General features: G+C 57.0%; 1 protein-coding gene across 1 annotated transcript; it reads right to left on the bottom strand.

Annotated features, from left to right (window-relative positions):
* Window positions 1-1,599: 1,599 nt before the first annotated feature.
* WNT9A (Wnt family member 9A) lies at window positions 1,600-25,124 on the bottom strand (the record flags this gene model as incomplete). The annotated part of the gene is made up of 4 exons (XM_082836698.1): window positions 1,600-2,082; window positions 4,342-4,604; window positions 5,693-5,949; window positions 25,030-25,124. The coding sequence occupies 4 exons, from the start codon at window positions 25,122-25,124 to the stop codon at window positions 1,600-1,602; spliced, it is 1,098 nt and encodes a 365-aa protein (XP_082692824.1).
* Between the last annotated feature and the right edge of the window lie 1,747 nt (window positions 25,125-26,871).

Raw genomic sequence — 26,871 nt, 5'->3', positions numbered from 1 at the left:
CCACCAACATGGGAAGTAGAGCTCCACACCTAGGAAGGGCACAGGGCAGAGGCCACACCCCAACCAGCCACTGACCACAACCCAACACAGTGTGCATGATCACACACACCACACACATGCAGACACGCTTACGCACATGCGTGCACGCACACATGTATGCTCACACATGCACACGCAAAGCACAGACACCACACATGCACAAACATGTGCACATGGTCACACACATACATGCATCCGTGTACGTACATGCACACCCATGCACAGATGTGCTCACATTCTCATGCGTGAACACACACCACATGCAGATACATACACGTGCTCACACACAGGCACGCACATGCACTTATGCATACACGCATCACATACACACATGTACACTCATGCATGCACACAATCAAACATGCTCATGCACACACACTCATGCATGCATACACACATGCACACATGTGTGCACACACCCTCAAACCAAATCAGGTCAGTGCTGGCCATCCTTTTCCCTTCCCTGCAAAATCAACAGCATGGCCAAGGAGAACAGCCTTCCATTTGCCACATCCTAACCCAGACTCTCTCCACCCATGTCTGTCCCCGCCCTGCCTCCCCCACAGTGACAGAGAGCAAGCTGTGCCTTCCTCATGAAATGAACCTCCAAGGGGCTGACCCTGCCCCTCTGCCCATGCCCACCTCTGGGGGAGAACAGGCCACCTTCTGCCACCCCCAGCCCCAGAATCTGCATTGAGGAGGCTAGAGTGTGGAGGCACGTGCCCGCAGGGCGCAGAGCAGGGCCCGTCCACTTCCCAGGTCAGCCTTGCTATGGGTAGCCGGCCTGGACCATGGGACCTGGCTTCCAGAAACCCTGAGGGTGGTGGCCAGACACAGCCTGCTTTACTTCTTCAAAAACAACGACAGCATGTCTCTCTGGATTTAGTGGTTTCAAACGACAAAGCAGATCAGGCGAACAGTTTAGGAGGGGGCGTGGAGGGGAGGGAGAAAGGGGCCCCTCCAGGCGAGGCTCTGCTGAGAGGGGGAGGAGCCAAAGCCTGGGAGACTGCAGGGATGGAGAAAATAATAATTATATATTAGTTAAATAAAAATAACTTAAAAGTCACTGATATCACTCCAAAGAGAAGTACTCGATGTCAGAGGGGGCCGGCAGTAGAACCCCCGCACCTGGGCAGCCAGGCATCTGCTCTCTACCCTAGTGGTTTGACTCTAAGCCAGTGCTGGTGCAGGACAGGCCACAGGCAGCTCACACAGAGGCCGTGTGGTCACGAAGGTGTGCCCACTGCTCCTCAGAGGGCACCCAGCGCAGGAGGGCCACCTGGTGACTCAGGGGGACACAGCTTGGAAAGCATCTGTGCAAAGCTCTCAGGTCATGGGGAGGGACAAACAGAGGGGATGCAGAGGTCAGACTGGGCCTTTGAGATGGGGAGATAAAAGGGCGGAGATGGCCAACCCAGCCAACTCCCTGGCCTCTGCCCCTGCCTTGTAACCAAGTATACTGGGGGCGCCCGGGTCAAGGACTCAGCCCCTGCAGGTCTAGACCCCTCACATGGCACACACCACCTGTACCCCTGCAGCAGCCTGGCCAGGCACAGGGGCTCAGCCCTTGCAGGTGTAGACTTCCTCGCGCTGGGTGCACTGCCTGCACTCCACATAGCAGCACCAGCGCACCTGGCACTGGCAAGGCCGGGTCACCACCCGACTCTGTGTGTTGTGACCACGCCCGCAGCAGATACTCTCGCAGTTCTTCTCACGGTGGCACCTGCGGCCGGCAGTGCCTGGGGAGAAGCGGCCGGCCAGGCAGAAGCTGGGTGAGTCGTCCAGGTGCACTAGCTCCAGTGTGCGGGGCAATGGGTCGCCACCACCCGTCCCTGTGGCCCGGCCCCGCGGTGGTGAGATGGCGCCGGCCTCGCCGGTAGCCTCATTGGTGGTGCTGCCCACCTTGAGCGCTGTCTCGTACTTGTGCTTCAGGCGCTTGCCCACCTCATGGAAAGGCGCCAGCTGCCGCCAGCACGTCCGCACGGTACACGAGCCTGACACGCCGTGGCACTTGCATGTGGTCTCCACCCCAGCCTTGATCACCTGGGAGGGAGGTGGGCATAAGGGCCACTCTGAGCAGACTGGAGACCAGTCCCCAAGGACAACCCTCAGAGGGGCTGGAACTGCCATTCACCCCAGGGCCAGATCTCATGGCCCCCCAGACCCAGGCCCAGGCAAAGGGGGTCACCACTGCTCATCACCCAGGCTCCCTGGTACCCACACATGTCCCTCCCTCTCCAAGCCACAAACCACCCAGGACGGAAACCCCATAGCCAGCACCACACCTTCAGAGAGGACACTGCAGCACCCTGAACCCACCTCCTGCACCATCATGGTCCTCCCTTCCCATCCCTGCATCCCAGGCTGCCCTCTGCAAGGCAGGGCACACCTCCCCACTAGCCCCCTGTCAGCACCCCCCAGGACCACACAGTCTGTCCTCAGCAGTCTGCTCCTTGAAAAAGTAAGGACAAGCAAGTTAGCTTGCCTAGTGGACAGAACTGGCCATGCCCCTGCCTGAGCACAGGGATCAGATGCTACTGCATGTGCAGGCACCATCCCCCACCCTGATACTTGGAAAGTGGGAGAAAGCCTCCAGAGAGGTCCAGATGGGAGAGGGCTGCACCCACCGCACACATGCAGGCAGGAGCAGGCATGGCCCAGCACCAACACTCCGCTTGGGATCTGGGAAGCTGCCCAAGACCCAGGCTGGGCCCTTCCCCTCCCAGGACTTGGGTCCAACCTGCAAAGCCGTGGAGTCAGCCCAGCTGTCCCACGGGGCCTCCTGCCTGACTTTCCACACTGGGGTCCCTAGAGGGACACGGGGAAGAAGAACGGCAGGGGAAGGGGAGGTTCCTCTCCCAGTGGGCCCCAAGCCAGGCCTGAGCTCCCACACTGCCCCCAGGGAGAGTCGGCTCAAGGGGGATTAAGAAACATAGCTGCCCTCCAGCCAGGCAACAGAAGAGTCACATTTAATGATACTTTGCTGAGAAACCCGGACAAATTTAATTAAAACGAGGCTTACCCAGGACCAGTGGAGCTAATGGAGCACTTTCATATTCTGACTTTTCATTAATAGCTTACAAAAGGGCGAGTGCAGAGGAAAAGAAAGGGCCTCCCATGGGGGATTTAATCAGCCTGCACCCCTCCCCAGAGGGTGGAAGGAGAGGCAGAGCTCCTGTGGAATAGGGAGAAATTGATTCTTTAATAAGCCCACACCTCAGAACTCTGGCTTCTCAATAAAGAGGGGCTCAGAGTGAGGCTGGCATTAATTACCTCACGCCCCCCTCCAGCCCCCAGCCTGGGGCTCCATATCGCAAGGGCTGCCCAGCAAGCATGCAGATCCCCCTCCCAGCCCCTGACTATCCCACAGCTCAGGCTGAGCCCTGGGAGGCGTCTGACTGGCCAGGTTGTGCAGGGACTAAGAGGGTGGGGTGTTCTGTCCACAGTGAAGGTGGCGGGACCCGATGCCTCCTCCAGTGGCATGGAACCAAGGGGCTGGCGGGTGGGTAGAGAGTGGCTGCGGAGCCAGGTCCCCCCAGGTCCAGCCATGCCTGCAGCCAGCAGCTCCCAGAAGGGCCCAGCAAGAGAGCTGAAACAGTCCTTTTCACCTTGAGTCTTTTGTTTCAAGTTTCCTCGGAACAGTCCTGGCCACAGACAGGGTCCCTGAGGTAGCAGCCGCCTCCCCAGCTTGAGCCAGCCACACCCCCAGCTTTTCCCCGGGACCCCTGGACCACACACTTACCCGTTTGCTGTCCACCTAGGTCCCTGGTGACAGGACCACCCACCCCTCAGCCCTGGCAGGTAGGGACCAGTCCATTGTCTTCCTGGTTAGATGGTGCCCAGCAGGGAGACCCTCCCTGTGGCCTTGACCAGCCAGGACCCACCTGCCTGTTCGCCAGCCAGCAGCAAGTAGGCCTTCTGGTTCCACCCAACCATGGGAGACCACGGGGCACCCCTCCATGGAGTTCCCCACCATGACAACTAGTATCCCTGCCCATCTGGTAAGTAATGAGCCTTATAAGCAGAAGGACTGGAGGCCCTGGCTGTCACCAGTGGCTGGAACAGAGCCCCAGAGGCAGTTGACATCACCTCCTCCCAGCCCTCTCCACCACCAATGCCCCTCCCTCAGTCCCTGCACCCCAGCCCTTAAACACATATGCACCCTGCCCACCCCTCTGCACTTTCCCGCCCTGCTCCCCAACTCACGCCACCTGCAACCCCACACCCACCCCATGCCCTGCCCTGTGCCCTGTGCGCCCCCCACCCTGCACCGTTTCCCACTCCGCACCCCACCCCGCTTGCCTTCACACCCACGAGGTTGTTGTGGAAATCCACACGGGCTCGCAGATCCTTGCTAGACCGCCGACCCAGGAACTCCTTGACGAACTTGCTGCTGTACTTGAGATTGTCCCCGCAGCCACCCCACTGCCAGGCCTCTCGGTTCTCCAAGTCAGGGGCTTCATCACAAGTGCAGCGCTCCATGCGGCCTGCACTGCACGCCTTGGCCAGTGCATGCGTCAGGCCAGCAGAGGAGATGGCGTAAAGGAAGGCTGTCTCCTTGAAGCCTGGGGTGGTGGGGGCAGGGGCAGGTCAGCAGGCCACAGCGGCCCCCGTCTCCCTCAGGTGCAGCCAAATCATGGCATCCCCAGGCACACATTCCATATAGAGCAGGGTCTGCGGGAAGGATCCTTCCTGGTGTGTTCCATGCAGGGAGGGGCGTACCTGCCTGGGCTGCCATGTGCACCTGGGGACAGGAGGTGCTCCCTCGTGCCCCAGACATAGGACTGGTCAGGGGCAGGAGAGAACCCAGAGTGTACTGGGCCACAGGTGTGCCCAGCAATCGGAGACCCTATCCATCTGGGTCTCCAACCTACTAGACTGGCCAGGGCCCTCTGTGAGCCTTGCCATGCCCTGGGCCTCAGGTCCCTAGTTTTGTTTTTTTTTTAACATCTTTATTGGAGTATAATTGCTTTACAATGGTGTGTTAGTTTCTGCTTTATAACAAAGTGAATCAGCTATACATATACATATATCCCCATATCTCCTCCCTCTTGCATCTCCCTCCCTCCCACCCTCCCTATCCCACCCCTCTAGGTGGTCACAAACCACCGAGCGGATCTCCCTGTGCTATGCGGCTGCTTCCCACTAGCTATCTATTTTACATTTAGTAGTGTATATATGTTCATGCCACTCTCTCACTTCGTCCCAGCTTACCCTTCCCCCGTGTCCCCTAGTTTTTAAAACAACGCTGTTGAGAGACTCAGATGAGAGTCCCCCTTGGCACCCTCGGGCAGAAGAAGACACAAGAGAGGAGGCTCCGTGCTCTGGGCTGGGGCACCAGCTGGACCCCTGCTCCTGTGCCCAGGCACGGGGCCTCAGCCACTGCCATGTGGCAAGAGCCATCAGAGCTGCCTCAGGCCTTGTCACAGCCGACCACATGTGCCTTGTGCCACCAGCAACTGTTCCATGCAGGTGTGAGAAGGGACTGGGCATGGGGGAGAGGGCAGGAGGCAGGGGAAGGGGGGATCAGGGGGGTCAGATCCCACCCACCGCCCAGCCACCTGGAACTCAGCTGAGGTGATGCACTAGGGGCGCACACCAGGGCTAGGAGGTCCTGCCTCCCTGCTCCGGCCCAGTGTCCCAGCACACTCACCTCGCTTGAGCAGACTGGCCCGGTAGCGACCCTCCAACGTACAGTTCCAGCGCTCAAACCGGAACTGGTACTGGCACTCGAGAGCACTCATGCTGACCGCTTCCACCAGCGTCTCAGCCACACCAGGGTCCCGGCGGCACATGCGCCGCTGCTTGCGCTCCAGCTTCAGCCGGTCGCAGGCCTTGTAGTGTGCCTGGGCAGCTGCTTCCGGCTCCAGGGTCAGCGGGAGGATGGTCAGGGGCTCACTGCCCGTCAGCCTGGGCACAGAGAGGCCAGAGTGAGCCCTGCCCCAGAGGCAGAAGGTGGGCGCTGGGCGAGGGCTGCAGATGCTGGGGCAGCAGAAGAACCTGCTCGGCCGGAAAGCATGGTGGCAACTGGATAGGAGCCCCAGTGGGCCCACCTGGGGGACAGAAGGGGCAGCAGGCCCAGGGACAGGTACAGAAAGGCCACAGAGAACCTGGCAGGGGAGGGGTGGTGAGAAGGCCGTGGGACCCTTGCTCACCAGGCATCCTCTCTACACCCGCTTGCCCCACATCCACTCACGCCCTGTCCTGCCAACTGCTTGTGGACCCCTGCCCGGCCCCCTGCACGCCCTGGGTTCTCACACTGGCTGCCCAGTGAGCATAACTCAGGTATCCACGTGGACGCTGACCACTCCCCAACAAGTCCCTTCAGGGAGTCACACCCCAGCTGACACCAGCCTCACTGCCCAGGTCTGATGACAGGGGAGGGAACACACAGCTAGAAACTCATACACACACACCTGGGAAGACTGCCCAGCCCAGGGTATTGGCCAAGGGCAAACAACCAAGGAAGGGAGCGGGCACAGCTGCCTCAGGCCGCATGAGACGTACATCTACTGTACCCTCCCCGACCCACTCCCATGTCTGCTTACCCAGCTTGCTCTAGGACCCCCACACTCTGCCATCCCCAGCTAGGGGTGCCCCCCACGGCCCTGTGGTCCCTTGAGGATGGCCCTGGCTCACTCCCTGTCCTGCAGCCTGTGCAGATGGCCCCCATGGTTCCAGTGGGGTCTCCTGGAATATGTGCACCAGAAGGGGCCTCTCGTCCCAGGACCCAGGTGCCACCCGGGAAGTGGGCTCCTGGTCCTTGTGCAACTCCACCCCTTCTCTTGGCTGAGCCAAGGCCCTGGCCTGGGTCCGTCTTCCTCTGTCTGGCCTGCCTGACAGCTGCTCCGTCCAGGGACTGACTGGCTCTGGCCTTCTGCCTGCTCTGTGCTCAGAACCATGGGCCTCAGTGTCCCCAGACAGACAACTGCACATCTGGGCTCCAGGAACGTCCAGGCCCAGCCCCACCCAGACCTTCAGCCCTCAGGAGGGAGAGGTGCCCACCTGGACGTGAATGGGGCTCAGAGCCCACCACTAGAGCATCTTTAGAAACAAGCCCCAGCCCCCACCTCTCACCTCGGCCAACCCCAGGAACCAGGGGTATCAGGAGTTCACAGATACTGGAGCCCCACACCGTGCCCCATCCCATTTCTTGCTGTCCTTCCAAAGCCCCCTCAGGGGTACGGTGGCCACTGGGCTGACAAGGAGAGCTGCAGCTTTCTGCAGGGGAAGGGATGTGGGCAGGGCCTTCTAGAACCCCACCCTCTAACAGACTCCAGCAGTAATGCTGCAGGTTGAGGTTCCCCTGGGGACAACCTGGGGTACCACATTTTGTAGCTGCATGCACACACACCCCAGCATGCCCTGCCCTGCCTAGTGGAGAGGGGAGTCGCTGCATATCCACCCTGGTAAGGGTGGGGCCCGTGCAAAGCAGAATCAGCCCTACCCTGAGGCCTCTGGATCCCGGTCCCTGAAGGAGTTGCCCCTGTCTCACCCTTGCTGATCAGCTCCCTGAGAACAGCAAAGCAGGGTGCTGAGGCTCGGAAACCAGGCTGACAGGAGGCCCAGGAAGCATTGGGCAAGGAGGCTACCAGAACACCAGAGCTGACTGATCAGGCCTAGGGGTGCAGAGCAGAAAGGACCACTACCCCCCACCTCTGCACACTTAGGTGCAGCATGAGTGAGGCCATGGTGGGCACCCTGAGAAGACCCACCCCAGGCCTTGGCCCTGCTCTCCACAGTGCTCAGAGCTAGTGTACCGGTGAGCTGTGGGAGAGCAGAGGTGGCAACTGCTCCCAACCCTGAGACCAAGGGCGTGGGTGAGCAGAGCCCACAGAGGCATCCCTGCCAGCTCAAGTCTGTGCAGACGTTGCTGAAAGACCCGTGCCCCTCTCCGTAAGCAACACTCTGAATCAGGAGGCCCCTGGGTGTGCTGTGGGAGGCCAGCATGGGTGCTGGCTAGAGGAGAAGCTCCAAAGGTCCCTGAGACACGGACAGATCCTTTGTGGGCCACTGAGCAGTGGGGATGCAGAGGCAGTAAGACCTTCGGGGAGAAGACACATGAGCTTGGAGCTGGGACGATGCATTGGAGGGGTAGCAGCACACGGCAGCCCCAGTTACCTGCACCCCTTATCTAGCATTAGGACTTCATGCCTAAGGACATGGGGATGTGGCAGAGGCTGACGTCAGGGGGCAGTTTTGTGGACTTCCAGGCCCCTGCCTGAGGACAGCTGCTGCACTGGGGCAGGGTGAGCAGGCAGGGGCCCGAGGACCCTGGGCTGGAGGCCGGAAGAGCCATACTCCTCACACAAAGACAGCTCACACAGTGGAGACTTGTCCCCAGACAGGAATGTCAACAGCTGTGCCCAGAACTGCGTGCCACATGGCTAAAGCACTGTAGCCTCCAACCAGCACATCCCCCAGGCAGGATTCAGATTAACCAAGCTCCCACCGCTGCCAAAACATTCCGGCAACCAAGAAGACCCCTACTGTAAGGCCATCCTGGGGGGACCTGGGGCCAGGCTGGAAACGGACGAGGAGAGGGAGACAGATGGCAGGTGATGCTGCCTTCCAGTCTTCCAGGAGGCATTGGGGGTGCCTGTGTCCAAACTCTGCACATGGGCACTGAGGACAGGCTCCCCCCCCCACCTGGTGCCAGCCTGTGTCCACACTGCACATGAGGAGCTAACTCAGGGGTCCCCCACACCCAGGGCCAGTCTACATAGCTACAGGTAGTTTCACTCCCACCTGGCCTCAGCATGTCCACCAGGGTATCAGAGGCAGCTCCATAAACACAGCCACAGGCAAGCTGACACTCTCCTGAGGCCAGGTGGGGTCTACATCTGTTCTGGGCAGAAGGATGTTGAGGAAGGGTCAGCTCAAGTCCAGGAATGACCATTTGAAAATCGTGTGACCACATGGCTGAGGCCTGAGGCCCGAGGGCCAGGCCTTTCCCCTGAGCCATCACCCAGCTCCCATGGTAGGTATGAGGCTGAAACCCAAGGGGGCAGCACTGCTCTACCCCCCGGCATCCCTCATCCCAAGGTGGCACGTCCCCACCTCCCTTTTATGGGGGCCCAGCTGGCCCCTGCCCAGGCCCCCTTAACAGTCAGTGTGGACTCAGTGCAGCCAGCCTGTGAACTTATGGCCCGGAGTGCAGCAAGAGAGGACAAACCCTCACGGAGGTGCAGGGGTGAGACAATGCATGGGGTACAGGGAAGAGGGTGGCCATCAGGTGGGTCCGGGCTCAGTGGAGAAGGTCCCAGGGACAAGGGGCAGAAACGACAACATGACGAGGAACCCACAGAAGTGCTGGAGGAAAGATGAGAGATTCATAAAACATTCTTAGAATCAGGGAGGCTTTTGTCAGAGTGACTCAGAATCCAAAATGCCTTTAAAATTTAATAAATTAGACTATCTAAATGTACAAGAATCTCTGCACAGCAAAAAGTAGCATAGAACCCCAAGACCAACAGAGGAAATGCTGCAATTCAGATCCCAGGCCAAGGACCAAGTTTCTTTGCTTGTGTGTGGGCATGTGCATGTGGGCACATGTGCATGTGTTGCATGTACATATGTGGACACAGGCGTATCTTTTCCTCTAGATCAATAACAAAGGAATCAACTGTTAATTGGATACAGGATATGAACATACAGTTCAAGGGAAGGGAATATAGCTGGCTGTTAAAAACTTATTTGCATTTCACTCAAAAAAATGCAAAATAAAACTATATTGAGGGCTTCCCTGGTGGCGCAGTGGTTGAGAGTCCGCCTGCCGATGCAGGGGACACGGGTTCGTGCCCCGGTCCGGGAAGACCCCACATGCCGCGGAGCGGCTGGGCCCGTGAGCCATGGCCGCTGAGCCTGCGCGTCCGGAGCCTGTGCTCCGCAACGGGAGAGGCCACAACAGTGAGAGGCCCGTGTACAGCAAAAAAAAAAAAAAAAAAAAACTATATTGATAGGTTATATTTCATTCATCAGAGGAGTACAAATCAATGTCTGATAGGATTATTGTCAAGGACACAGGGAAGGAGGTGTTCCTCCTTGGCTGGAATTCTGGACTGACATATCTATAAAAATTCACCCACCAATTCTCTTTCTAGAAATACAGACTACAGATATGTTATCTTAAAACATATAAGCAAAAAAAAAAAAAATTTAATGTCAGCAGCAAGAAAAAACGTACAAGTGTATGTCACTCACATGTTACCCAATGCAATGCTGTCGTGCAAAAACACTGGAAGCACTGTTTGGTATTCAAAAAGACTGGAGATTGGCTGAATAAATGGGCTCCATCCACTCCAGTATTCAGCAGGCCTCAGAAAAGCTGCAGTCCACCTGCTGTGTACACTCAGTGCAAGGCACAGGCCTACCTCTGCAGAGTACCTGCGTGCACACCTGTGGGTGCACGGGGCAACCCAGGATAAAGGCAGCCTGGGGCAGAGGAAACACGTTCTTCTCCCTTATGGCGTGTGAGCCACTCACACGTTGTTCCATGCACATGTGGCCCATTCAAAATGACAAAGTTCAACATACAGCCAGTGGCATGGAGAAGTCCCTCACAGGCTCTCAGCCCTGTATGCCAGCCTGGAGCAATGAGCCTCTGCCCATACAGCCTATCTCCAGGGGCTGCGCCTTCCAGCCCAGAAAGCGCCCAGGCCACCCGGCACAGCACAGACCCTCCAACCACCCAGCTGCCCACACCAGTGCACCTGCCACTGTGCTCAACACAGCTGCCCCTCCCTCTCTGTGGGCATCTGGTCTGAGACAGGCGGGTCGATGGGCACATAAGCCGGCCCAGGAAGCCCATGGAGGACTTGAGTCCAGGTTGGCTGCCCTTGCTCCACCTGGCTGTCCTCTCCCAACGCTGGACCCATTTCCTGGGAAGAAATGAGACCTAAATGTTGGTCTGGCACTTTACAACACTCAGGTATCTTCAAAAGATATAATACACACATGGAAGTGAGCAGCACAACTGGGAAACACAGCTCTCACCCAGCTCAAGAAACAGCCTTGTGCCCAGGCACTCTCAACTGCCACCACTAATGTCATAAACAATCTCCTAAACATCTTCCAAAAGCTTCCCCATCTTGCTGTGCACATCCAGTTCTCCATCCAGCTGACACCAACATCTGCCCATGAAGTATGGTGGGGCCAGCATCCCTCCCTCAGGATCCCAAAGGTTCCATCTCCTCGCTGCTCTGTGATGTCACAGCAGCCTCACATGTGGCTCATTTCCAGGCTCCACCCTGGGCTAGTGTCACGAGCTCCTGATGTTTTACTGGGATTCCGTCAGGAGCTCCTTCCAACAGATTCCAAGGGCACACGTTGGCTCTGCATTTGCACACACGTGACAGGGTTTGCTGGGGTGGTCATGACTGCTCTGTGCAATTTTTTTAAATAAATTTATTTATATATTTTTGGCTGCATTGGGTCTTCTTTGCAGTGTGCGGGCTTTCTCTAGTTGTGGCGAGCGGGGCTACTCTTTGTTGCAGTGCACAGGCTTCTCATAGTGATGGCTTCTCTTGTTGCAGAGCACGGGCTCTAGGCGCGTGGGCTCAGTAGTTGTGGTGCACAGGCTTAGTTGCTCTGCAGCATGTGGGATCTTCCCGGACCAGGGATCGAACCCGTGACCCCTGCATTGGTAGGCAGATGCTTAACCACTGCGCCACCAGGGAAGTCCCCTGTGTGTGTAATTTTGAATCTCTCCATTGGTGAGAACAGCATCTCTCTCCATTTACTCAGGATTCCTTCCTGCCTCTCTCTGAAGTCTTATACGTTCCCCCACTGAAGTCTGAAGTCTTACAGCCTCCCACAGGGCTGGCCTGTATTAGAGTCAGTCTGTGTTCCAGAGTGATAGTGTATAAAAATAAAATAACTTTATAAAGTCAGTCTTCCCTCTGTTGCTGACCTACAAAAGTCCAACTGACCCTATGCTGATTTAGTATTTGGTGACCTTACTATGTGTTGTGATTCATCTCTGATGATTTTCAGATGCTCTGTGTACAATCATGCAGTCTGCAGAGACACCAGTCTATTTTCTTACTATGCGGTTCTTCCTGCCTTGCTACACTGGCTAGGGCCATCAGCATAATCGTGCAGAATCTGCCAGCTACCCTCTGGGACCCAGCCTCCTGACCCCCAGCTCCACAGCCACCAGCCAGCACAGAGCATGTGTGACCATGAAGTGAAGGAGAGAACTGTGGGCACCACCACCAGGAAGTGGGGACCCTCATCCTTGCTCATCTCTGCTACCCAGACCCACCTCTCCAGACGCAAGGGTGCCCTAAAGACTGGCACTACAAGGAGAGAGACCAGGAGTCAATGCACTCACAGAGCCAGAACGTGACTGCTACATGAGAGAAACGACTCCCATCATGCTTGAGGGTCTGTTAAGACAATTGGCATCACCCAGATTTAGACAACGGTGACGACAGGCATCCCTGTCTGAGTCTTGGTCTTAAAAGGGAAGCTTTTGCCATTTCACCGTTAAGCATGAGGTTTGCTGTGTGTTTTTCTGGACACCCTGTATCAAGTTAAAGAAGTTCCCTTCTGCTTTTAGTTTGCTATGAATGTTTTTAAAATCACAAATGGATGATGAACTTTATCAAATGTCATCCCTGCATCTTTTGATGTGTGATTTTTCTCCTTTAATCTGCTAAATTGAGGAATTTCACTAATTGATTTTTCTAATGTTAGACATTAAGCATTCCTGGAATAAACCCAGTTGGCCACGATGGGTTTTATCCTTTCTCTGTTTTGCTGATGTAACTTGATGATGTTTTGTCTAGGATGTTTGCGTCCGTGCTTGTAATTTTCTTCTCCCATGCTCTTCCTGCTGAGTTTCAGTGCCTTAGCAGGAGTTTTTTTTTTTTTTTTAATTTCCTAGAAGAGTTGTGTCAGATTAGAATCGTGTCTTCTTGACTGTTTGGTGGAACTTGCCATGAAGCCATGCAGGCTGAGCTTTTCTTGGTGGAAACATTTCTTTTCTGGTCCAATTTCTTTTTCTTTTCTTTTAGAACACCTTTATATATTAAGATATAATTCACTTACCATAAAATTTGCCCATTTAAAGTATATAATTCAGCATTTTGTAGTATATTTGCAGATATGTGCAAACACCACCACAGTCAATTTTAGGATATTTTCATCACTTCAAAAAGAAACTACTTAGCGTACTCCTTAGCTATGACCTCCCTATTCCCCTCCCCCAACTCCTGGCAACCACTAATCTACCTTCTGCCTCTGTGGGTCTGCCTGATCTGGACATTTCCTATAAAAGGAATCAAACAACGTGTGGCCTTTTCTGACTGGCTTCTTTCACTGAGCACAATGTTTTTAAGGTCCCTCCATGTGGTAGCATGTAATAATATCCCATTGTATGGATATACCACATTCTATTTTTCTGCTCCTCAGGTGATGGACGTTTGAGCTGTTCAGTCTTTTTATTTATTTTATTTATTTTATTTATTTTTTGGCCGCGTCCTGCGGCATGAGGGATCTTAGTTCTCTGACCAGGGATGGAACCCGTACCATTGGCATTGGGAGCGCAGAGTCTTAACCACTGGACTACCAGGGAAGTCCCTCAGTTGTTCACTCTTCAGCTATTGTTCATAATGCCACTATGACCACTCATGTACACATATTTTTGTGAACATATGTTTTCATTTCTCATGGGTATAAACCCAGGAGTGGAACTGCTAGGTCATAGAGGAATTCCATATTTAATTGTTTGAGGAACTGTCAGATTGTTTGCAACAGTAACTATACCACTTTACATTCCCAATGACCCAATTTCTTTGCTTACTATAGTGTTAGTCAGTATTTCTATATCTTGAATCTGTTTCTGTTACTTTTTTGGTTTTCTCCATTTCCTCTGAATTTGCAGATTTATCAGCATGGAACTGTTCATTACATTCCCTTGTTTTTGTCTGCAGAATCTGTGATGATGTTCCCCGTAGCTGGACACTAGCACTCTGAGCCTCCTCTTCACTGGGTGAGTCTCCTCTGGTGTTTCTAAGACCTTCCCAGAGAGGGATCTGTTCATCTCTAATGCACGTTTTTTTGTTGTTTTCTGCACTACTTCTACTTTCTTTCGGTTTACCTTACTTCTCTTCCTCACTTTTGTTATGGACTCTTGCTGAGTGCTTTCAAGTGTCTCTCCACTTCTAAAATATGCATTTAAGCTACCACTGTGGCTGCTTCAGTCTCTCCGAAACTGCAGCCTCAGGGCACCAGACTGAGCCTGACACAGCCCCAGGTCACTGACTAAAACAGTCACAGCTCAGATCACTGTGCTGGGTCTGAGTCTCTCTCTACTCTCATTTCCCTCTTTACCTTATGGCCCATTGAGCTGGTGTGTTCTCTCTCCATCCTCTTATGTTCTCTATCCTTACATCGTGTGTCTCTCACCCAGAGCCTATAATTAGACTCAGGACGTGACCACAACCCCAATCACCTCAGCCTTATGCCTGGAACATTTCATCCACTGGGGTCCTGGGGTCTCAGTTTATCCTTTCTGCTGGCCATGCCTCTTCTTTTTCTTTTCTCCTCTCCTGCCTTCTTTTGGGTTATTTTCATTATTCTCCTTTTCCTTTTGTTAATTTGAAGTCATATATTTCCATTATTTTCATGGTTACCCTCAAAATTACAACATGAGTCTATAAGTTACCCATGTTCAATGTTGGTCAATACCACCCCCTTCTCAGTAATATGAGGCCTGAGAACACAACCTTGCTGACTCCCTGGAATTATATGCTGTTGTGTATTTTAGTTCTACATTTAGGACCCAACAGGAAGTTGTTCAGTGCTCCCTTATCCCCTCCTTCCCTGTGACCTTCTCCTTGCTGTTCACTCCTTTTTGTGTCTGGAACACAGCAGGGCCATTTCCCATGCCTAAGCTGCGGCGTCAACATTTCCTTCAGAGCAACTCTCAATTTGTCTGAAAATGTCTTTATTTCACCCTCATTTTACAGTAATCTTCACCGAGCGTAGAGTTCTTGGCTGGCAGTTATTTTCTTTTCATGCACCAAGGGGATGGTCCCACCACCTCCTGGCTTTGCTCTCAGTTCTGAACTTAGCTGTCAGCCTGACAATCCTTGGAAGGTAATCTGTATTTTGTTTTTTGGGATTGCTTTGGTGTTTTGCAGTTGCAATCTGTCATGTTCTGGCATGAGCTTTTTTTTTTTTTTTTTTCTGCTTAGAAAGACACTGGGCCTCTTGAATCTTCTTGATTGTTATGATCAGTTTCAGAAAAACTCTCAGCCATTCTCTCCATGTATCACCCCATCAGTTTCTCTTCTCTTCTACCTCTGGGCCTCTGGTGGAGCATGTGGGACCTCCTCACTGTGTCCCCAGGTTTCTCACCCTCTCTGCTTTCTGTGTATCTGCCTTCCCATGCCACACTCTGTGTAATTTCTCTTGACCCATCTTACAGTTTGCTACTTCTCTTCAACTGTTTATAATCTGCTTTCAAATCAGTCTACTACTTAAAATTTTTCCCAGTTCTATTTGGTTTTTCCAAACTTGCTGGGTCAGTTTTTGTGGCTTCTCATTCCTTACAGATATCCCAAGCTTATCTTGCTCCTGCAAGCACAGTGAGAGTTGTTATATTCAGTGTGGGATGCTCTGTTTACTGGTCTGCTGCCATCATTTCTGCAAGTCCTTTGGCTGCATTTCCCTGCACACCAAGCTATCTCTGACCATATGCTGGTCGCCGTATTTGAGAAACTGTTTGCAGGAATAATCTGAAGCACAGGATAAAGGTCCCCAAAATTCACAGCCACCTGGAACCTCAGAATGTGCCTTCTTTGGAATAAGGCTCTTTGCAGAAGTAATCAAGGTAAGGATCTTGAGACCAGATCATCCTGGATTAGGTCCCACGTTGCTGAGGGCTCACCCCGCTGACGAGCTCTGCAGAGAGCACACTCCAGCCCTGGGGCAGCAGGAAAGAACCTAGGACAGACAGAGCCAAGTCTGGGGATGCCCAACCCCCTCTGTGGGCCAGGCCTGAGGCTGTCATGCCTGACTGCTTGGGGACTACTAGCGCAGCCCCTCTGAGCACCCAGCCAGTCACACATCCTCACATCTGCCCCAAGGACAGCCAGGTAGCGGGACAGGCATTGTCGGAAGAGGGTGGGTGCAGGTTTGGCCCACGCTGGTACTGGAGCCATCCTTCTCCCACATCACTCAGCCCCTAGAACACCTCACCCCTTCTCACTCACAGTTGGGGTAGGGGAACAGATTTCGATTGCCCTTCCTCCTGCCTACAGGCCCAGCCACCGCAAGGGCCACCCTGCCCGCAAACCCAGCTCCCCGGGCATGGGGAGCTGAGACCCTGGGCTGGGCGGAAGGAGAAGAGGCCGGAGTTCCAGAAGCCACAGCGCCCTGCCAAGGAAACCTCAGCCCCACCAGACGGCGTTTAATTTCTGTGTGAATCAAATTCAAAACAAATTCCAGTGCTGAGAACTGGTTCTGAGATTAACCCTCCATCCTCCCGTGGCCTGCAGCCTCCCACCCAAGCAGGCGGGTGTGGGGTGGGCATAGATGCCACCAGAGCCTGGGGCTCCCCGAGAGCTCCACCATCACTTGGTGCCCTGCCGTGCCAAGGAGGAGGTGAGGGCCAAGGGATGGGGCTGAGCAGGGCGGGAGGGCAGCTCCCCACATACAGGTCACCCTGTGGCAGAGACCTTGTGTCTGTGACAGCTGTCACCTCCATCAGCTGTGAGAACTGCCAGGCCCCGACTTCCCCACCTCATGGGGCCCGAAGATTCCAGGGCACGAAGAGCTCTTGGTCAGTCTGCAGATCCATCACTGTCCAGGGGATTGCCTAGCTAAGGCCTGGCCACCCTGGGGGTCAGCTGGCAGACACAGGACTCAGCAAACTCCACTACACTGGGACCCACAGCACTGCCCACCAGGCCTGGCACCCCCAAGCCTAACAGAAAGGTCCTCATCCACACGAGGCCCCTGAAGCAAGCAGAACTCGTGGGACCCCCAGACTCTGAGGGCCACCAGCCAACTGCCCCCTTTCCAGAGCAGGACGGTGGAGCCCAGATTGGACAGTGGCATGCCGAAAGCCCCCAGGAAGGTGGCTGAGGCTGCATGGGACCCCCAGATTCACTGACTGCCGCAAGGAGAAGACGGGCTGCAGTGGCTTCATGGAGGAACCAGAGTGACCAGGCCACCTCTGTGCCCTGGTCACCACACCCCCAGGCCTCAGAGATGGCTGTGGACCCACGACGGGGTTGCCACAAAGGACAGGCAAGATGCAGGGCAGGTGCTCGGAGAGCCACCGGACCCCACCACCACTGCCGCCACTACCAGCATCACTTTGATATCTGGTTTCCTTCCTGGAGCTGGCCTCCCAGGGGCCTAGCACCATGCCAGACACAGATGGGGAACACTGGGACAGCCTCAATCAACACCCCACCCTGGGGTGGCCTGAGGCAGCCACTGCTGCTCCCTCTGTCCAAGAGGGAGCCAGGTCTGGTGTGCTCTGGTCTGGGAGCCCCTGGCAGTCTCTACTCTCGGGCCAGACCACTTCCCTGGCCACGTCTACCTCAGGTATCGCTAAGAAAAACAAACGCAGCTTGAGGCTTGCCTTTTTCCATTCCCTCGTCCGGCTGCCGGTCTCGAGGTGCAGGGCCTGCCAGCTGGGCGGCCGGGTTTCCTCCTGTGGCTAGGGGCACCAGGCCAGCCAGGAACCTCACTGGGAGGAGCAGGGGAGCATGGCGGGCTGTGCCCGCAGGTCACAGAGCCAGATGGCCAGCACACCACCCAGGTTGATACTGTCCTGAGTGGGGCTGCCCTCCTCTGGAGACCCTGGACCAGCCCACAGATGTCCGTTAATGATTAGTCCCTGCAGGAAAACAGGCTGGTCATCGTCCAGCCCACGCTACCAAGCCCCACTCCAGAGGCCTGCTCAGACCTGCTATGCACCGTGGGCAGCCACCTGCTCCCACCTCCCCGACCCTCGCTCAGTGGGGTCCTCAACCCCCACCTCCCACCCTGGGAGCTCCAGCAGGGCCCTCTCCCCTCAGCACGGCACCACAGCAAAAACACCCGCAAAGCCTCTGTCCAACATCTAGGCCCCATTGTCTTGTGTCTGCTGCACCTGGCCCACCATCCCTGAGCTGGAAGGTGTAATGGCCCAGTCAGCAAGTGTGGGTGCAGCGTGGTGGAGGTTAGGGCCAGGGGTGAGCAGGGGGCTGGGCCACCTGGTGAACGAGCACCTCACACCCCACACCAGCCTCCTGGGTGCAGAGCCAGGAAGCGGAGGGGCCCCCTCACAGGCCTCGGAAGAGCCAGCCCAGCGCAGTTTGGAGGAGACACCACAAGGGAACCTCCTGGCTTCCCCAGAGGTGAGCTACAGGTAAGGAGTGATACTTCTGGGCTATGCTCTGGCTTCCTGGAAGAGGCAACAGCTGAGGCAGACCCAGGAGGATGGGTAGCCCCATGAGGACAGTGGCCCTGCTCCCCACCCACCAGAGGCTGACCTTCAAGCAGGGACCTGGCCTCACCCACTTCCCAGACAACTGTGCCTCCTCTGAAACCTCCTGCAGTCTGCTGAGCCAGGGTGGGCACTGCAGGGGCACCCCCACCTCTGGGACAATACACAAAGGGAGCCGGGTGCCCCCCAGGCTGGGATTAAGGGGGCTGAGTGCCGGCCCTGCTGACAGGTGTCATTTTTCTACAGCCAGGAAAGCCAAGCCAGGCCCCTTATCAGCTCATCGCTCCTCCCCGAATTCAGGGCCCACAGCCCCCCGGGAGGAATCGTGTGTGTGCATTCTTTTCCAGGAGAAAAAATACCCACACACTTCTATTGTGCTCTATGTCACAAGGCCCCTGGGGTGGGTGGTGGGCGCCACCCTCAGTCTGGGGCCACCCTGAGAGCCTGGGCAGGATCATGCCAGTGCCCATGGCTCTGGAGTCAGGTCCTGGACCACAGTGGCAAGGACGGGGGTGAGATTAGGCCAGCTGTCCTCCCGTCCAGACGGCCGCCGGCTGTGGCAGAACATCTGCTCACACAGCTGAGGGGGGCCAGATGGCGGCGGCTTCCTCCTCACCTCAGACCCCACCAAGAGGCCACCGGACTCCACAGCCTGTGTGCACGAGATTCCCAGCCCAGAGGCCCAGTCCTGGCCTGATGCTCCCACCTGCCTCTATCTGGTCTCTGTATTAGGGGGCCAGGGCAGGGCCCCCCCAGGAGCCTATGGAAGGGGACAATAGGCCAGGCAGGGGCCAACGGTTTGGGAGTCCACAGCCCCCCAGAGAAGACTGGCCAGGAGAAGGGGGGAGGCAGGAGGGACTCTGGAGACGAGAGATGCAAGGGGCAGTGAGCTCCCCAAGGGATCCCCTCTGCCTCCCCCGCCTGCTCTTTCCAACTGCCTCCCCATGTCTGCCCTGGACCCATAGGCTGGGAACCTGGAACACCTAGGTCCCTCTACTGGCCACAGAGGTCCTGGACTATAGTCCAAGAAGAATCCCCCCTCCTTTGCAGGCAGGAAGCCCAGGCCCCTCCACACACCACCCCTCTATCCTCTCCTGTCCCTGGAGCTCCCTTCCCTGACCTGAAGCCCTCCCCACATCCCCAGGCACCTTCCCTCAGCCTGCTGCCCCTGCCCTGCATCCCTCGTCACCTGCTGTTCTGAGGTCTCACCCACAGGGCTTCCAAGGGGCCTCAGCAATCTCCCTGCCAGCCCCTCAGCTGCCCTGGACACTGTGGATAGGGCCCCATCGCCTGGGCCCTCCCCCACCTCAGCTGCCAGTGCAGGCCTACCCTCTCCTGACCCTCTGAAGCACACTGCTCTCCATGGCCTCTCCCTCAAACACCAGACCTGAGGCCTTGCAGGACTGTTTGGGGCATGTCTGTCCAGAGGTGGGTCGCCATGGGTAGCACCTGCCCTGTTGCCCAAACCCACGTGACTCCCCACGCTCCTGCCTGCTTAGCTCACAGCACCACCACCCCTGGCCGGGGAATCCCCTGGGACACCTCTCCCTCTGTCAGCCCCTCCCTAGCCCCAGTGGACTCTGGGTCTCCCCAGCCTCTCTGTGAAAGGCTGACCTCCCCTACAGGTGAGCCCCAGCCCTCAGCCCCATACACAAGCCCGCCCAGCCCCTGTCAGAGCTGTCTCGTTCTCTCAGCAGGGCTCCATCTTACCCCTTGCCCACTCACAGGCTCACTGTACAGCCTTGGCATTCTACCATTCTACCATTAGGCTCGCTCCTGCTGCCCAGGAAATCTTCCCTCCTTCTTCCTACTCTAGGGACCAGCTAGGAGCCCCTCCTCCAAGCAGCCAGCAGGCACGTGGCCACACAGGACCGCCAGCTGAGCCCCAGGCTCAGTATTCAGAGAAGCAGAGGAGATGCCCTCACCTCCTGGCGCTGGGCAGTCGACCCTCCCTGACCCGCACTCAGAGCCCTCCCTCACCCCAATGACAGCAGCCCCTCTGGGGCAGACCTCGAGCACAGTGCCAGGGCCCCCAGCTAACCCCAACCCCAGACCAGGCTCCAGCAAATGAACAGCCACCTGCACCCTGGCCCCCCACATAGTCCACTGGGGGGCCAAGCAGGGGGAAGATCTGTTGTGAAGACCCATGGGTGCAGCCCCTGTATGAAGGGGTGAGAGCATGCCAGCTCACAGGTCAAGAAAACAGGTTTTCCTCAGTCCAAGAATAGATCTAGAACATTTAAAGAGCTCTTACAACTCAACAGAAAGACAAACAACTGAGCCAAAAAGTAGGTAAAGAAACTGAATAGACATTTCCCCAAAATAAGACAGTATAAATAGCCACTGTGCACATGAAAAGATGCTCAACATCACTAGTCATCAGGGAAATGTAAATCAAAACTACAACGAGACACCACCTCAAATCGACCAGGGTGGCCAGAATTGAAAAACAAACAAAAAAATATGTTTTCTTTAAAATCAGAGAATTAATAAGCATTGGCAAGGAGTGGAGAAATTGGAACGCTGGTGCATTACTGATGGGAATGTAAAATGATGCTGTGGAAAACAGTTTGGTGGCTTCTCAAAAGGTTAAACGTAGCATTACTATATGATCCAACAATTCTACTTCTAGGTATGTACCGAGAAAAACTAAAAACATACAGCCAAAAAAAACGTGTACACCAATTTTCACAGGAGCATTATCCACAATGGCCAAAAGGTTGAAACTACCCAAGTGTCTATCAACAGATGAATAGGTGGAAGAAAACTGCCCTATGTCCAGCCAGTCAAATATTATTTAGTCACAAAAAGGAATGATGTACTCATTCTTGCTACAAAGGTGAATAAATCGTGAAAACAGCATGCTCGGTGAAAAGAGCCAGACGCGAAAGGCCACATATGGTATGATTCCATTTATATGAAATGTCCAGAATAGGCAAATCCACAGAAAGAAAGTGGATTAGTGGTTGCCAGGGGCTGGGGGAGGGGGGGACGGGATATGAGGTTTCTGGGGTGATGAAAATGTTCTGGAATTAGATAGCGGTGCTGGCTGCACAGCCTTGTGGGTGTATTAAAAACCACTGAACTGTATACTTCAACTAAGTAAATTTACAGGATGTGAGTTATGTTTCAATAACAAAAAGACCTTTGGCCCTAAGGCCAATTGCCCTCCCCCATTTGCAATGGTCCAGAGCACCTCAGCTGCCTTTCAAACTGGCTCCCAGCACCCCTCATGGGCTAGGGAAGCCCTTAGTGTCACGCCTGGTGCTGCCTCTTCCATGCAGGCCTCCAGGCTACTTGGACCAGAGAGTTGGGACAAGCCCAGACCTCACAGCAGTGCCCCACTCCCCCACATCACCCTGCAAACGCTTCCTGTATAATGTGGAGTGCTGAAGCCAACACCACGAAAGAGCCTCAGGGCTCACCGTGCCCCTTCTTACTTCTATAGAAGATTAATCACGTTGGAAGCCTCAGGCCTCCGCTGGCCTGTGCAGCCCCTGGATGCCTGTCTAGCAGTTTCCCCAGGGGCCTCTGCAGGGGGCTGGCTCAGCACACACACCGGACCTCTAAGAAAGAGGCAGCAAGGTGCTGGGGAGCCCAGACCCTGCTCTGGCAAGCACAGATCCCCCAAATCCCCAGATCCAGCCCCTGGCTCCAGGCTCAGAGGAGCACAAGGGTCGCTTGCCCGAGGGCCTGGGGCATCCCTTCCTGAGCAGGTTTCAGCACACAAGGCCCACCCTTTAGCTCTATATTCTCACCTGAGGATAACGCCAAGAGAGGAGCAAAGTATGGGAGAGCCCACCCAGATCTATGGGGTGGGGCAGGGGGCTTGGTGGTTGGCAGCAGGGAGGGGTGTCCAAGTTTGTATCTCAAACTTGCCACAAGACCTTGGGACAGTCTTTTCCTCCTTAGAGCCAGGCTCCACTTCCTTCCAAGAGAGCATCAGGCCAGCTGTCTAGGCCCCCAGAGCACAGACATCTCTGTAGCCCCAGGAAAACCAGATGGAAACACCACCTGCTAATCACACCAAAAAGAATGGTCAGGCCAGGGAGGAAGAGAGGAGAGCCCCTTTCCCATGGCAGCCAGGTGACCTGGAGGGCCCTGCCTGGTGGCCAGAGGCTGAGCAGGACAGCAGGAGCAGGGCGGGTTGGGTTGCAGCCTGGGGGGGTGGGGGGGGCGGGGCAGGGAGGGCTCCCACCACCCACGTGATCCTCCCCCAGGCCAGCCTCTCTGGGTTTCTGGGCTGTAACTGGAGCTGCCCTGCCTGTGAGCCTCTGTGCCAGGCAGAGCTTTCAGAGTGGGGGAAGGGAGAGGAGGGCTGGATCCCAGCTCCTTCCCCCTGCTCCCTCTGTACTTGGGGTGGGGAGGGAAGCCCCAGCACAAGGCACAGAGAGGCCCCCTGGCTCTGGCCCAGCCCTGCCTGGCCCTGCCTGCCTTGGGCCATCTCCTCCTCCCCCTCCCCTCTGGCTCCTGCCCCTTTATTAAGCCAGGAGAAAGGGCCCCAGACCCAGGCTCAGCCAGTCACTGCTAGCCAGAGGCTGGGCCTCCATGCCTGGTGCTATCCTGAGTGGACTCCAGCACCAGGTCCCTTACCTTCTCTGCCTGTGGGGCTGGCACAGAGCCTGCCATCCTCCAGGACCTCCATCCACCAAGCTGAGTCTTGTCTCTCTTGTCTGGTGGCAGGGGGAGGGGGGAAGTGGGGTGCACCCCCAGCAGAGGCAGCAGAACTGCTTTCTATGCTACCCACGGGGCAGGACTTGGGAAGCCTCACTTGAGGGGGCCTTTGGGATTAAAGAGCAGGACCAGAAGGGCTAGCTGGAGAAGCCACAGGGGCTCCAAGCCCTCCTGACTTGCCACACAGCCACTGGCCACACTTCCCTGAAGGTACAAAGTGCAGAGAAAACACGGAGAAAAAGAGGGATGCTACAGGGGTTGGGATGGAGGGCGGGAGCCAGGACCCTGAACACCACCCTGTGGGTCTGATCTTCCCAGAGAGAAAAGGCCAGCAGCAGGGAGACTCCAAGCAGAGCACAGCGTGGCGCAGACAAGCCTAGGGTGTGTCTGAAGCCTGGTGAGCAGACCCATGGCTGAGCCCGGACAGCGAGAAGGCACAGCTGGCTGACAGGCCACCGTGACTCACCGTGGACCTGCAGCCAGACAGCCAGCCTCTGACCCTCCCTCTGCCCGAGAGGGTGAGGCAAAGGCTGCACAGATGGCATGCAGGGGCGTGCCAGCCTCTGCACAGCCTGGGCCCCAGGCGGGCCAAACCCACAGCCACAGCTCTGGCTGCGGGGTGGGGTCTCCAGGGTAAGGAGACAGGGAGCTGACCCTGGAAGACAACCCAGGAAAAAAGAACAGGAGAAGGGGGAGGGGGGAGAAAAACACAAAGGGAAAGTTTCCCATGAAAATATTTTATTTTCTTTGAGAACAGGATACACCTGCAGGGCTTCTCGCCCAGTCGGCCTCTCCCCGCCCTGGCAGTGCCACATTTCTGGACCAACGGGGCCCTCTGCCGGCCAGGACGCTGCGCGCCGGCGCCTGGTCCAGGGGAGAGGGAACAGGTGACGACGGGTGGAGGGCGGCAGCCCGGGAACGGCCGCAGGGCACGCAGGACAGGGACTGGGCAGGACGCGAGGGTGGCCTCGGCTCCAGGAGTGGCACGGGGTAAGGAGGCGGGGAGACTGGGGAGATCCGTAGGGCTGCCCACACGATGCCACCCAGACCCCGGTGTGCCCATCTGCAGAGTACAGCGAGGGTCCCCAAAGCTCGCCCGTCTGGACATCCCAGATCTGGGAGCGAGGAACGAGGAAGGGCAGGAAGGAACGTCGGAGAGAGACGAGCCCAAACCACACTAACTGCTGCTACGGAGAAGCGCGCAGGACAGCGACCCTGGAGGCGGCGGGAGGCAGCATTCACGGCTGGGCTGGGCCCTGCGCACCGGAGAGGTCCCACAGACGCGCTCCCGCGGGCCGGGGCCCGAGCGAACGTCAGAAGCAAAGCGCAAGAAAAATAAAATTCCTCCAGTCTGGAGTTTTTTTTTCCCTTTGGGGCTCAGAGCAAGGAACATCTGGATTTTGTACGTATTTTTTTGTTGTTGTTAAATTAACTTCTCGAGGAGAGAAAGGAGGGGGAAACTGCAAGGGGGGGTGGGTGTGCAGGGGCCAGGGAGGCTCCAGACGTTTGGCAAGAAATCCTGGCCTAAGGGACCCGATAACCAGAGCTTGGTCCCGGAGCTCCAGGGAGCCTCAGGCACGGCCGCGGGCGCGGCCGCAGCGACTACGGCTCCGGGGTCACGGAGGACCGGGGCCTCACGCCAGCCCGTCGGGTACGCCGGCCCCTCTCCGCGCTCCGCGCCACAGGGACACCGACTCGCGGACCCAGCGACGCGGGCTCCGCAAACAAACAGCTCCAGGCAACCCGGGGGCCCTCGCTAGCCCGGGCACCGCGCCCCGCGCACCTGGGTCGCCCCCGCCCTCGCGCCCGCGCCGGCCTCGGGCACGGCCCGCCCGCCCCGCCCGCCGGGCTGCCGAGGCACCTACCCGAAGTAGGCGGCCGAGGGGCGCAGCGCGGCGAGCAGCAGCGTCAGCGCGAAGGCCGCGGCCAGCCAGCGCGCCAGCAGGGGCCCATCCAGCATCTTGCCGCGCCGCGGCGGCTGACCATCGCGCTCCCGGCCCCGCGCTGGGCGCCCCGCAGCCGCCGCCCTCTTATAGCGCCCGGAGCGCCAGGCCGGGGGCGGGGCGCCGGCCAGCTGGCCCGGCCCCGCCCGCGCCCGGGGAGGGGTCACGCCGGCGCCGGGGGCGGGCCGAAACCCGAGCCAGCTCCCCGCCCAGCCTCTTTGCTGCCCGGCCACTCGGGTCTCAGGGCGCGCCTCGCGCGTGGGAAGGGAGGCACGCGAGGGGGCGGGTGGGAACCGGGGCGGCCGGAAGGGGCGGGAGCGTGGCGGGGGTCGGGGGAAGGGAACGAGCCCCAGGGAGGCTGTGGGGGTGGAGTCAAGACAGAGCGTTGGTGGCCTGGGGCAAGACGGCGGGGCCGGCGTTGGGCGGCTAGCCGGGTGGGAGCAAGCGGGTGGGAGCGTTGGGGGACCTGGGGGTGGGGGACTTGGGGCGGCCGCGGGTGCGGGGTGTGGCCTGGGGCGGGGCCAAGGCGGAGCTCTTGGCCGCGACGCAAGGGGTAGTGCCGCGGGGGACTCCGGTGTCAGTCCGGAGCTGGAGCGCGCGCGTCGGCTCCCGGAGGAGTTTGCATGAAAGGGGAGACAAGCCAGCAGGTGATGCCCCTGCCTTTTGCGAAGACTGACAGTTCAGGAAGCGAGGCCAGAGGGGCTCTGCTCCCTGGTTTGTTGTCCTGGGAATGAGGCGACCTGATGAGGGATGGTGCGGGCCGGGTCGCTCAACATTTTGGGACCTCTCTCTTCCTATCCTTAAATCAAGGGAGGTGAACTAGAGGCTGAGGTCACTGCCAGCGCTGATCCTCGGGTGACCTCCTTCTCAGAACCTCTGTACTGTGAGAACTGGACAAAGGAGTCTTGGCGCTGCTAGAGGCAAGAGGAGTTGCCAGGGACACGGAGGAGAGATGACGCAGAGCCACTGCTAAAGCAAGTCAGTGTCCGAGGACCGAAAACCAAAATTAAAACAGGTAACACGAATTACCAGACACAGGATGGGGTCAAGGAGAAACCTTAGAAACCCCTGAGCCAAGGGTTCTCCATGTCAACAGCCACAGACCAGGGAGGAGAGCACTGCTCTGGGGTCCAGGCTGTGGGATAAGTGTCCACGAAATGCCAGCCTTCGGATGACACTAGAAGCCCCATGGGCCCACTAGGCCAGGGCTGCCAGAGCCCTCAAGTCCTGGGCCTGAAAGGGAGAGCCCAGCTCCCTATCAGACATCTGTACTCAGAGTTGCTGCTTCTGGGCACAATGACCCAGGGTCTGGGGGTCTGAGCACCCCCCAAAGGCTGGGCTAGTGGGCTCTGAGAATCTACTGCTTTGTGACCTGTGTCAGGACAGTGCTGCGAGGCAAGACAGGAGGGCCAAAGATGTACCCTGACAGTGGCCCGTAGAGCAGGACATATCTTTGGGCTCTCACCTCTCTTAGAAGGCCACCCAGGTGAGCATACCCCATCTTTCCTGGGGACCTGGGTGCTTGGCTGGGTGAGAAGAGGGTGGGGAGAAGATGGGGCCTGAGCAAATCACTTCCTCTCTGGGCCTCAGTTTCCCCATCGGAGACCCATCCAACTCCAGGGAGTCGTGTTTCTAAGTTGTAATGTCACACTGTAGAAACCTCTGCCCATAGTTCTGCCTCTCTGTGGGTGTGACCAGCCTCACATCATTCCCCACTCCGGGGACTCTTCCTGTGGGAGGGGGCCCTCCAATGCCCTCATCTGC

This window comes from Leucopleurus acutus, assembly GCF_964270905.1.
Source record: "Leucopleurus acutus genome assembly, chromosome: 3".
NCBI classification, from domain to species: Eukaryota; Metazoa; Chordata; class Mammalia; order Artiodactyla; family Delphinidae; genus Leucopleurus; species Leucopleurus acutus.
Note: the sequence above shows the minus strand (reverse complement) of the source record. Positions and strands in the feature narration are given on the sequence as shown.